Raw genomic sequence first — 13288 nt, forward strand, 5'->3', positions numbered from 1 at the left:
ATTACCCGGCCCGAAATGTCAACAGTGCTAAGGCTCAGCGACCCTGATCTTGTGGAACCTGAGGAACTGACTTAGCTGTATTTATGAAACACAATACAGGTTCTGGAAGGCAAAGTTGGTTTTATTCTTTCTCACAGATGAAACTAGCCAGGCATTACAACCTTCTAAAATCTACCTCTGGTAAAATCTGCCTCAAGTGTCTTAGTTATTTTAACCATAAAATGTATTTGGCAATTAACCTTAGATGTTTTCAAAATAATTTGTGAATGGTGGCTTTCTGGAAAAAAGAAGACATAAGACTAAATAGGACCATTATGAAATGAAAATACTTTTCACATTCAAATGTTAATTTTTCAAACCTCACCAAAAAAACATCAATGTCTGCTCAGGATGACAACAGGATCTGCGGCAGATGTTAACTCACTCTGAAAGAAGGTAAATGTGTCTGTGATGAATTTTCCAAAACAGAGTAAGTTTAATGAGGAACATCTACACTGTAGCCCCTTTATTCAAAATAAGCCTGATGCATGTGAGAACACCATAAAGTTAACACATCCCATGTCCGGGACCTCAAAGCTCCTTCAAGAAGAGTAAAATGATTGGGCAACACATGGTCAAAGTTTCATGGGAAAAGAACACAATGACATGCTGGACTTCATCAAAATTCAAAATGTTTGCATTTCAAAAGATACTATCAAAAAAACCAAAAGACAAGTCATAAGATAGGAGAAAACATATCTGAATTATTTATGTAACCTGTATCCAGAATATATAAAGTACTCTTACAACTCATTAATGAGATGACAAAAAAAAACACAACTTAAAAATGGGCAAACGATCTGAATGGACATTTCACCAAAGCAGATATATGAATGGATAATATGCACATAAATGATTCTCAACATTATTAGTCATTAGGGGAATGCAAATCAAAACTGTAGTGACATACTGCTTCACACCCACTAGACTGGCTGTAATGGAAAAATACAGTAACAAGTGCTGTTGAAAAGGAGGAGAAACTGGAACCCCCATACATTGCTGATGAAAACGTGAAATAGTTCAGCCACTCTGGGAAACAGTTTGGTGGTTTCTTAAAATAGCATAGCAGTTTCTTTCGATCTCCATACCTGCATTACTCCTAAGAGCCAAAAAGTGAAAACAACTTAATGTCTATCAACTGATGAAGGCATAAAGGGTGGTACGTCCATACAATGGAATATGAAGTATATGTTGTAATACGGATGAATCTCAAAAATGTTAAGAGAAGGCAAAGTTGAGAGACTACATATTACAGGATTCCTTTTAAATAAAATGTCCACAAAAGGCAAATCTATAAAGTACATTTGTGGTTGCCTAGAACTGGGGGGTGGGAGTGGGAAGTGACTGCAAATAGGCAGGAGTCCTCCTTCCAGAATCACAGAAATATTCTGCACCAAAACTAAGTGGGTTTTAGGATAGTTAAATGATATCCCAAAAAATCTGGAAGAAAAAAATCATGGAAGCTCAAAGATAATGTCCTTTTTTTACTGAGGAGGTAGGTAACTAAGGCACATGATGTTTTAGAGACTTAGAACAATGACAGCAAAGGTAAAAACACTACAACTTATTTGTGGGAAGAAATTTAACTTGCTTAAAGTCAAAATAGCCAGGAAAAGGGTAGAACTCAGTGCTCAAGTCACAAAAAGTCTTTCCCCCACACCCCCATAAAACCCCTGAACAACCTGAGAGGAATTTAGACAGAATGGCAATTTTCTTAGTTCAGCTGTTTTTTACCAAATAATTACAAATTTTCCTGCTCTGAGCATACAGATTTGGATTTTGATCAAAGGACGATAATACTTTTCCCCATCTTCACGCAGAATCGGCTTCAGGTCAGTGTGGAAAATTAAACCCTAAATAGGTGATTTGTTACTGAACCCACAACATGACACAGGCTGAGTTTCACAACTGTCCTCTTTGTCTTAAGCTCTGTCAGTCTTGCTTTCTGGATGAGTAAAGTAATTATTAGAGATATGTTTGTGGTTGGTTATCTATGTGCACGGGCTCCAACACAAATACAATGTCATGTCCAGATTATCATTTCTGCCAGACATATTCAATTTTAGTATATGTGCTGCCGAAGCGAGCACCTGCCAGACATATTCAAAACAATTTTCATACCTTAACCTTTTAAAAAATGGTCCTGTATCAGATTTCATTATTTAGGAAGCACCACTATTTGTTGAGGAATCACAGGCGACAAGCTGTTTAAACCAAATGACCACTGCACACTTCCTAGATATTTTTACTTTTTTCTGCACAAAAACAAGCAGCTGAATGGCCCAGAAGCAAAGGTCTGGGTCTGGATACATTTAGACTCGTCCAGGATGGTACAACACTCTCTGTACCATAAATGACTCCGTGCAACAGGGGATAATGCATAATTCTGTTCTGCTCATGTGTCTCCTCAGACTCCTCTCCCTCTTTATTGGAATGCCATTTGTTGGAAAGGCAAACACCTTATGACCATTCCCTCATCTACAGTAAGCTCACACAAAAATTCAAATTCTCTACTCCACAAGGAAACAAACTAGGACACCCATAAAGGTGTATTATTTAACCTATGAAAGGTTCTACTCTACTAAGGTTCTAACTAACACGAAGGAAAAAGTGTACACTTAATGTAAGCCATAAAAGTTCTCATGTTAGTAGTAAAATCTTTTACTGTAATTTCTCCTATCCCTACTTCCACCTTGGATACATACAGTTTTAGCTGCCAAGATACTTACGTCTAATGTATTTAAAAGAACTAGAACTGAATCTTGGCTCCCCAGTGTTTATGGGCTGAACAACCTTGTAAAATCACAACTTGTTGGAGCTTGGATTTCTCTCTCTCTCTCTCTCTCTCTCTCACCCCCACATGCATGCCATGCTCACACTAAAAGGATAACATGGGCACATTTTGTAAGTTCTTTTGGGTCTGGAGAGAATATGAACTTGTATTTAATCTTTTTCCTCCTTAGGCTGATGACTTAACATCCCTCTTTTAATCAAAATAAAAATCTTAAGGCCTCTTTTACTGTTAATTGAAAATTTAAAAATATATTAAGTATAATAGCTAGAAACAATCCTCTACCCCATACCAGTTGAAATCACTGCTTTAGTCAGGCCACTTACGTTATCACTCACTGTCTGATGACAACCTTAAACTGTTCATGGAAGATCTTGTTAGCCCAATCATTCTTTCTTTGAAGAAAATAAAGCCTTAGAAATATACAATCAAATCAAAGGCAGAGATACCCTACCACAACAAAATAAACAACTTAGCTTAAGCAAAAATTATATCTTATTCCCAGAGTAAAAAAGTCCCCTCAGAATACTAAAGTAGCTAAAGAAAATGTAAATTCTTAAAAACCCAAGCTTTTATCCTCTTCCCTCCTGGACAATGTCGGTCAGCTAAGTTGGACATATGAAAAGACCCCACCTTTTTTTTTTTTTTTTTTTTTAAGATTTTATTTATTTTGACAGAGAGAGAGACACAGGGAAAGAGGGAACACAAGCAGGGGGAATGGGAGAAGCAGGCTTCCTGCTAAGCAGGGAGCCCAATGCGGGGCTCAAACCCAGGACCCCAAGATCATGACCTGAGCTGAAGGCAGATGCTTAATGACTAAGCAAGACCCTACCTTTTAAATAAGAATGTTCTCCTTAGTAAATTCCTTTAAGATCATTTTCTAAGTATAGGGCTCTAATAAGGCAAGAAACAAACGCCCAGTCTTGAAGAAAAATCAATGTTCCCCAAAGAAACAATATCACAAGTGATGGCTGGCTTTGCTTATGGAATTCCTCAAAGCCTAGTTTACCCATCATACATAATTGAGCTATGCGGTTCCGCAGGTTTAAGGACTAAGGACCAGAGAGCACTATTTCCATGTTAAGAGCATCTGAATTCCAAACAAAAAAAGTCAAATTCTCTACTCCAAATGTGGACTGTCTTCTGCAACTTTAAAATGCAACATGGATGGATCTAGAAGCTATTATGCTTGTGGAAATTAGTCAGAGAAAGACAAATACCATACAATTTCACTTCTACATGGAATCTAAAAACAACAAAAACAGAAACATACTCATAAATATGAGAACAAACCAGTGGACGCCAGAAAGAAGGGTTTGGGGAGATAGGTAAAATAGGTGAAGATTAAGAAGCACAGACTTCCAGTTATAAAATAAGTCACAGGGATAAGAAAGTACAGCAGAGAGAATATAGTCAGTAATATTGCAATAATTTTTTGCAGTGAAAGATGATAACTACACTATTGTGGTGAGCATTTTATAATGTTTATCATTGTCAAATCACAAGGTCTTACACCTGAAACTAATATATGTCAACTATATTTCAATTAAAAAGAAATCCTCAGGGTGCCTGGGTGGCTCAAGCAGGCTCAAGCGTCTGCCTTCTCTTCTGGTCATGATCCCAGGGTCCTGGGTTCCAGCCACATCTGGCTCCCTGTTCAGCGGGAAGCCTGCTCCTCCCTCTCCCTCTCCCCCTGCTTGTGTTCCCTCTCTCACTGTCTCTCTCTGTCATATAAATAAAATCTTAAAAAAAAAAAGAAATCAATCAATCAATCAATCAATCCTCAATCCTGGGAAAATCAAGATAGCCGATCATCCTAGAGAAAGACCCAGATCTCAGCTGGGCCTAAGTCTTCCCATTTAAAATGAGGGAAAAAATGCATTTTGTTTAAAAGCCACCATTTCACATCCCCCCTAGTCCAGGGAGGTTTCTCTAGGACCAGGTCCCTACTTAACTGCAAATCCTTGGGAAAGAAGCAGAAGAAAACAATGGCTCTGCTAATTTTCTATTTGCCAGGGGAGCTGTGGGAAGCAGGTGACCAGGACCTGAGGCCTGAGCCTTAGTTAAACCCTGGAAAAATGTAGAAAGTCCTATGTGGAATTGCTAAATTCAAATTAGTGAGAAATTTTAGCTCTGTTCCAAGTATTATTCTCCTAAGAAAGCAAATGACCACAGGCTAAATCCCATTATCCCTTCAGCCTTCAAAGAAAACCCCCATGGCTCAGCTGCTGGCCCTCTGGTGCCTTTCCTGTTTTCAGTTCCCCTTTCTTGAGTTAATTGAGAGCAGGACTGGTTAAGAGGCAGTTCCCAGAGCCGGACTGCCTGGGTTTTAAAACCTGGCTCAGCTATTTGGCCTTGAGCAAATTACTTAATTTCTCTATGCTGCAATTTCTTTGCAAAATGATTAGAATGATCATAACAATAGCATTCAAATGTTCTAACAGTTAAGCAGATTACTACACGCTTGTACACATGCTCAGAACACAGGCTGTCAAACTTCTTCAATAAAGGGCCCGATATATTTTAGGAAATATTTTAGGCTGTGGGCTATATGGTCTGTGGTGCAATTATTCAACTCTGCAAAGTAGCTACGACAAAATGTAAATAAATGGACATGGTTGTGTGCCAATAAAACTTTATACAAAAACAGGACCAGGAACCAAAGACTGGAACCAGCCTGGAAGTGCTTCAACAGGTAAATAAACTGTGGCACATCCTTACTGTGGAATACTACTCAGCAGTCAAAAGGCATGACTTGACACACACAATATACATGAACCTCTAGGGAATCATGCTGAGCAGAAAAACAATAAACAAAAAACAGAAAAAACAATCCCCCAAAGTAATATACTCTATGATTCCAACTGTGTAACATTTTTGAAATGACAACGTTTTGGAAATGGAGGACAGATTAGTGGTTGCCAGGGGCTAGGAATAAAGACTGGGAACGTAACCTGGAAGAGAGGTGGGTATGGTTATAAAAGAGCAATACAAGGGATCTCTGTGGTATTCAGGATCTTGACTGCGGTGGCAGATACACAAACCACAGGTGACAAAATTGTGTAGAATACATATGCACACACAAATGAGTAAAAGCCAAACTGGGGAAATCTGAGTAAGATTGGTGTACTGTATTAATGTCAACAAGCTGAATGTGATATTATATTACAAAAGGGGGGGCAGTTTTCAAAAAAAATGCATACACAAAAATTAAGAATGCCTGAGGTAAGAAGTGCTATATAATCTAACATCAAAATAACATGGTAACATAGGATTTTATATCTAGAAGGGATGGTAGAGATTATCTTGAATAACTTTCTATTTTTAATGTTAATCCTGGATAGGAGTGACTAAGATATAGTATGCCTCTACCATGAGTACACTCAACTGAGAAAATAAAAATCCAGATACTGTTCAAAATTATCGGGCATACATAATGCTCTTTTTAAATATAGGTCCTGGGGTGCCTGGGTGGCTCAGTAGGTTAAGCCTCTGCTTTCGGCTCAGGTCATGATCTCGGGGTCCTGGAATCAAGCCCAGCATCAGGCTCTCTGCTCAGGGAGGAGCCTGCTTTCCTCCTCCTCTCTCTGCTTGTTTTTCTGCCTACTTGTGATCTCTGTCTAATAAATAAATAAAATCTTAAAAATAAAAGTAAATAAATAAATATAGTCCTCTAGACAAAGCTATTTATTCTTCACTCAGAATTAAGATTTCAAACCTCCTAAGTAGAAATGCAAAACCCTCTATTTAAAACCTCCTACTTTAAAACCCTCTTTTACAGGTCAATCTTCTCTGTCATTTCTTACACCAATGTCACCATCTTAAAGTTAAATAGCTCTGATTGCGAAGGAATTCCAACACATTGCACTCACATATTCCGTGCATACAAATCCTGAAGCGAACATATGCTCCAACACTTAGTACTTGATCACTTTGGCCAAGACACCTGGTATTTCCAAAACATGATTTCTTCATTTAGAAAATGGAGATATTCTGACTTCATGACTCCACAGGGATATAAGAACCAAATTAAAAGACATAAGAACACGTCTTAGAAGAGTACTGATATACACACAAATGTTTGCTATGGTTTTAAGATCTCCAAATTTCCACATTTCACTAAAAGCAAGAATTTTGCTCCCAATGTTCAGATGTAGAACCTGAGTGTCTTACAGTTGCTGAGTTGGCATCACACATCTCAACAACATCAAGCAAGTCTCCAGGGACTTTTCTATCTAAAGCTCCTTCCAAGAGTAGAAAAAAGGTATTGAGATTCCTCAAAAAATTAAAAATAGAGTTACCGTAAGATTCAGTAATTCCACTACTGGATATTTAACGAAAGAAAACAAAAGGGCTCATTGAGAAAGATAAAGGCACCCCTGTTTATTGCAGCATTATTAATAATAGCCAAACTATGGAAGCAGACCAAATTGCACTGACAGATGAATGGATAAAGAAGTGAATATATATGCAATGGAATAATATTTGTCCATTAAAAAAAGAATGAAATCTTGTCATTTGTGACAATATGGATGGTTCTAGAGGGTATAATACCATCGAAATAAGTCAAAAAAGGCAAATACCATATGATTTCATTCACATGTGGAATTTAAGAAACAAAGAAGAAAAAAGACAAACCAAAAAATACTCTTAACTACAGAGAACAGATGGTTACTAGAGGGGAAGTATGTGAGGAGATGGGTCACACAGGTGAAGGGGATTAAGAGTACACTTAATTTTTTTTTAAGATTTTATTTATTATTAATTTATTTAGAGAGAGTGTTTCCGCACAAGAAGGGGGAGGAGCAGAGGGAAAGAGAAGATCCTCAAGCAGAATCCGTGCTGAGCCCCAGACAGGGCTCAATCTTACGACCCTGTGATCATGACCTGAGCCAAAATCAAGAGACAGACACTTGACCGACTGAGACATCCAGGTGTCCCAAGAGTACATTTACCTTCGTGAGTACTGAGTAATGTATAGAATCATTAATTCACTATGCTGTATACCTGAAACTAATCTAAATACTGTATATTAACTATACTGGAGTTAAAACAAATAAAAAATAAAAGTTCCTTCTATGAAAGTAGTCTAAAATGTTAAAACTTAGGTATTCACATTTTAATATATGAACAAGTGGCGCACACACTCTCTCTTAAGAGCAGGAATAGTACCTTGTTATTTTAGCTGCAGTAACTGGCACAGAGACCAGCTCTGTGCTTAATATCAGAATATACTTTCCCGGAATGAAAGTAAAATCTTCATATTCATATATTAGAGGTGGAAAGAGGTCAGGCCCTGGAGTACATACACTTGCTCTAATACCTAAGGTCCTCAAGTGTCCTGAGCCTTCATTCCCCTTTAAAAGTCTACAGTATAAGTCTGAAATGTCCTTTATATCTGATGTCAGACCCACTCAAAATACTGAAAATAAGGCCTTTGAGTGACACAATGAAAAAATTTTTCAGAAAATCCATGCACGCACTTTATCCACAGCAGAGGCCTATTCGCTTTTATTTCACGTGTATTTACAACAAACTTCTTTGATTATGAAATATCTCCCATTAGATAAAAGCAGTAAAACAGATGAGATGTTGAAAGAAACTGGAGAAACTCTAAAGCTCCTCTTCCTGATGAATGAAGTGAAACCAAACCTTCCCCCAAAAGATCAGATTCAATCCAAAAATCATACTGTGGCCTAATACGATGGAACACTTGACAAACATCATTCATTATGGTCATCTTTATATCTTACATCAAAATTAGACTCAATTCATGATTAATTTAAGGCAATCCTTAATTATAATAAAATAGAATCGGTGCTCAGTGAATACTGCTGTCTCGTGTTACCCACCCTTTCCCTATCAAAAACCTGGGAAGAAAAGATAAAGCCCTCTGTTAGAGTTCCCTTCTCCTTACAAGTACTGTCTTTACTAACTGCTCTTATCTCTTCCCTACAGAGCATTAATGGAATCACAAAGGAAAGGCCACCTAATTTTAATCAACACAAAAGTTGGCTAAGAGGAATTTTACATATAGAAAAAAAAATGGATTATTTTACAGAATTAATTTTACCCCTAAGGATGCCAATGTACTTTAAAGAAATACAGTGTTACTATTTGCCAACTATAGGTCATCAGCTCTTTCAATGAAGTGACCATGTCTGCCAATTCTGATCCTTAAAGTACACAGACGGAGTACCATAGCCATCAGAATATTTAACAAATATTTCTGAGACTGGCTTTGAAAGGCCTTTATATATCAGTAATGGAAATCTAAATACATGTAATTATTTTACAAAGTTAAATACACCGAGAATTTTAAGAATCTTGAGCAAATTTTACGTTCACTAGAGGCAATGTATGATGGAAAGCATAGTACATCATAAATTATGTAATAGTAAATGAAAAATATCAGGATAAAAATATCCTGTCTGGCTCAGTCAGTTAAGAGTCTGACGCTTGATTTCAGCTCAGGTCATGATCTCAGGGTGGTGAGATCAAGCCCCTCCACTCTCAGGGCACTGTGCTGAGTGTGGAGCCTGCTTAGGATTCTCTCTCTCCCACTGCCCTATGCATGTGCATCTCCTCTCTCTCAATAAATAAATAAATAAATGCATATATACACACACAAAATTATATGTAAAATATAAATTATATAAATTGTTATATATTTTATAAACATGTTATGTTTAAATTTATATATTTTAAAACAAAAATATTTAAAATTTTAAATGTACAAAATGTAAAAACAATATATAAGACATAAAAATTATATATAAAATAGGCTAAAATTATGTATGAAATGTAATTATAATTTTTTAACATAAGCATGGGAAAAAAGACTAGAAGGAAATGCATAGAAATGTTAACGGTATTTTTGTGTTTGGGTGAGGAGACCATAGCTGACATTCTCTTTTCTAGGTATGCTAAATAAATGCTTTTACAATGAAACAGCCTTTTAAAAAGAAAAGAAAGGGACTAAACGGGAAGGAGCACTACTAAAGGGTAAAGAAATGGCAGAGAGCAGTTACTTCATTTACTAAGTGCTATAATTAGATTTCTACCCTGGCAAAGAACTTTTTAAGTGGTCATAGGTGATAACTAAGTTTACAGAACATTTGTGTTGGAGGAAGTCCTGCCTGTCACTCGACAGGTACAGAAAAAAAATATATATATAGCCGCAAGACGCTTTACAGTTTACGAAATGCTTTCAAAATGTCACCTTTCAAATAATCCTGTGAGATGGGCTCATATGCCCCATTTTTAGGGGACCAGGACACTGGGCGTTAGAGAGATAATGTGCTTTAAAAACAATGACTACCATTTATCAAATCTGTGCCAGCCTCTGAGTTAAGCACATGGCTGTGAACATCATCACCATCTTACAGATAAGAAAACTGCAGGGTGGGGGTTAAGTGTGCTCACTATCACGCAGCTGAGAGTCACTGCTCTGATTCGCAGCCATGCACTTAAAACAGGTGTCTTGGGTTACAATCAACTTCACAGAATCCTTTACTCAAAGAGCTGAGCCCGGGACCCAGTCCCGTGCTGTCTGTAACACTGGTCACGCGTAAGTTTTAAGAGTTTTTTTAGTTTGACAGCGAAGGTCCAGAAGCCAACAAACTAGGCCTAGGAACACCCAAAAGCTAATGCTGCCCGAAAGCCTACGCCTCAGGAGGAAGGCACGGCAGACAACAACTGCAGTGGAAGACACAAGGTTGTATCATATACATCAAGCGAGGGAGCCAAGAGGAAACCTACTCTCCACCTCGGGGGCAGGGACGGCAACAAGCATCCCAGTTTCTGCGTCTTACACCCGAGTAACTCGGTACAATTTCCAGGGCGCCCTTCGGTTCAGCTCAAAGGAGCCCGCAACGACCTGTGGGCTGGGCGGGGCAGGGATGAGTCCCACTTTGCGGAAAAAGCCGGAAGGAAAGCAACAGCGCGCTGGGCCGGCAGACAAGCAATGAGTGTGAGAGCTAGAGGAAGGCAGCTGCGGGGCCTGGACACCCGCACCGGGTCGAAGCGGCACCCGAGAAGCCGCGAGCCCCGGCGCAGTGAAGGAAAAGCCCCGGGCCCGCGGCGACAAAGGCCGACAGGGAGACAGCGGTTCTGAGGCCGCAGCCCGCCGAAACTGGGGTGACTTGGACGTCGGCCCACGAGCCCCGCTACTCACGCTGGACCAGCCGGTCTCCGGAGAAGGTGGAGGAGCAGCTGGTGACAACCGCACAGGGGACGCCCGCAGCCATAGCTGCGCTCGCGAGCCGTAGCGTCCGAGAGCCGCTTCCGCCTTGGGCTATACCACGGCCGCCGGCGCGCGGGGGAGACGCGCAGAAAAGGGCGCGTCGACGGAAGGAACCGGCGGCTCTGACTCCTCCCACACCCCCTCTTCCGCTCCCGGCGTAGAACAGGCTGGGCTGCGCGTGGAGTTGCCATGGGGACGGGCGCTCCAGGCACCGGGCTTCGGCGCTCGGAGACAGCTCTTTGGAGAGGTGGTACTCCCCCGCTCTAGCCATGGCACAGGAGACTGAGAACTACGACCCCATCGGAACCATCCTCATCCAGGTGGGAAACGGGCCCTTCCGGGCCCTGCCCCAGCTAAGACACTTCCGCGCGAGGCCCAGCCGCGCGGATCCACTGGCGCCCACGCTCTAGGAGTACCGTCCCCAGACTGCCTCCTGCGTGCAGAGGGCACGGCCCCTCCGAGAACTCCCAAATATGCCCACCTAGACCTCCGCTGCGAGCCTAACACGCCCCACCCCCCCACCCCGTACCTTCCCCTGACGTTTCGCTCCAGAAGCTCGACCATTCTGCCTCTGGCAAAACTCCAAAACCATACACCTCACCCCAGAACCTTAATTTCCGAAAATCCATCTTACACTGAGGCACTTTTTAAAAATGTTAGTTCTGAAAAATTGGAACCCGTGATATGGGGCAAATACAAGTCAGACACTTTGGGGAGATGATAAGAAATCTGGAGAGAAGTTGAAATAGGTAAACCACTTTTCTTAGGCACCTAAATTTTTTGGATCTGAAAGTACCTTGCAAATAAGTCTTGGGGATGTAATAAACAACATGGGGACTGTAGTTAATAACACTGAACTGTTAAATTTGAAAGTTGCTTAGAGAATTAATCTTAAAAATACTCATCATAAAAAAATTATAACTGTGATTATGGATGTTAACTAAACTGGTGATCATTTTTGCTGTTTATACAAATATTGATTATGCTGTATACCTGAAATATAATGTTATATGTTGATTATATCTCAAATAAATAAATGAATTAAAAGCCCCTGGCTTGGGAACACACAAAGAAAAATATGCTAAAGATAACTTGGATTGCCTAGCAAGTTAAATAAAGTTTTGAATATAGAAATGTGCCACAAAAAAACAAAAACAAAAACAAAAACACCTCCTGGAAATGACTCTTTCTAACCTAAGGGAGGAAATATAAAAAAAAGTCTTAACTTCTCCAGTATAACTCAGTTTGTAATAATTATACTCATATTTTTCCCATAAAAATTTTGTTCTTTCATATTTATGTATGGTAGTTTTAAAACATTTCTGCATAAATCATCACTTTTAACTGGTATTTAGCTCCATTTGTTAGGGCTTGAAGTAATTTGCCTAAATTCACTGTATTTGGACTCTCACTCGGATCGGCAGTGGATTTTCCTGCCAGGATGTTGGTCTCTTACCTCTCATCTAGGAGAGACTGCTTTAAATGCATCTTTTTCAAAATATAAACCCTTAAACTCACCAGTTTCATAGCGTTCCCCATTATGAGTAATACCTAAATCTTCTTACCTCACATTCTGTTATCATCTGCCACTAGCACCCTAGATGAATTTAGCAAACTGCAAAGTCTGAGGGAACATTCCCCACAAAACTGCCCTCGTTTCTACTCCAGACTAAGTTCAGAAGTCCCCAGAGTCAAGCTCACTTCAGGCCTGCTATCTACAAATTTGGGGGCCCCTGACCATCTTCACACTGGCTAATTTCTAGAGCAACACAGAATTCAGGAAAGTGCTATGCTTCTAATTACAGTGTTATAACACCAAACGGATACAAATTAAAGCCAGCCAAGGAAAGGCATGCATAGGGCAGCATCCAAAAGGGATCCAAATGGAGCTTCCAATCATCCTCTCCCTGTAGAGTCATGGATGGCTTTATGTCCTCCCAGCCATGGTGTGTAACAATATACCCAGAATATTGCCAATTAGGGAAGCTCGCCTAAGACTTTGATGTCCAGAGTTTTTACTGGGACTTAATCACACACTGCGCAAGTTCTGACCTTTCTTCTGGAGCCCTTCCCAGAGGTCACACTAATGCCTTTAGACTCCAGTTCCTCTAGAGGTTGGAACAGATACCATGTAGCTCAAAGCCCCCAGCATAAATCACATTGTTAAATTATCTGGTGACCAAAGCCCCCAAGCAAAGACACTTATCAAGCAG

General features: G+C 39.8%; 2 protein-coding genes across 7 annotated transcripts in view; one reads left to right on the top strand and one right to left on the bottom strand.

Annotated features, from left to right (window-relative positions):
* Nucleotides 1–11137, bottom strand: part of AAGAB (alpha and gamma adaptin binding protein) — a 49318-nt gene extending 38181 nt beyond the window's left edge. For both annotated transcript variants that reach the window (XM_059180901.1, XM_059180902.1), the window contains exon 1: nt 11007–11137. In XM_059180901.1, coding sequence (XP_059036884.1) covers nt 11007–11079 — 73 coding nt within the window. In that variant the 5' untranslated portion in view covers nt 11080–11137. The remainder of the gene's footprint in view (nt 1–11006) is intronic.
* Nucleotides 11138–11226: 89 nt separating this feature from the next.
* IQCH (IQ motif containing H) overlaps nt 11227–13288 on the top strand; it is a 193532-nt gene continuing 191470 nt past the window's right edge. For all 5 annotated transcript variants that reach the window (XM_059180893.1, XM_059180894.1, XM_059180895.1 and 2 more), the window contains exon 1: nt 11227–11395. In XM_059180893.1, the coding sequence (XP_059036876.1) occupies nt 11345–11395 (51 nt within the window). In that variant the 5' untranslated portion in view covers nt 11227–11344. The remainder of the gene's footprint in view (nt 11396–13288) is intronic.

Source organism: Mustela lutreola, chromosome 7 (assembly GCF_030435805.1).
Source record: "Mustela lutreola isolate mMusLut2 chromosome 7, mMusLut2.pri, whole genome shotgun sequence".
Lineage (NCBI taxonomy): Eukaryota > Metazoa > Chordata > Mammalia > Carnivora > Mustelidae > Mustela > Mustela lutreola.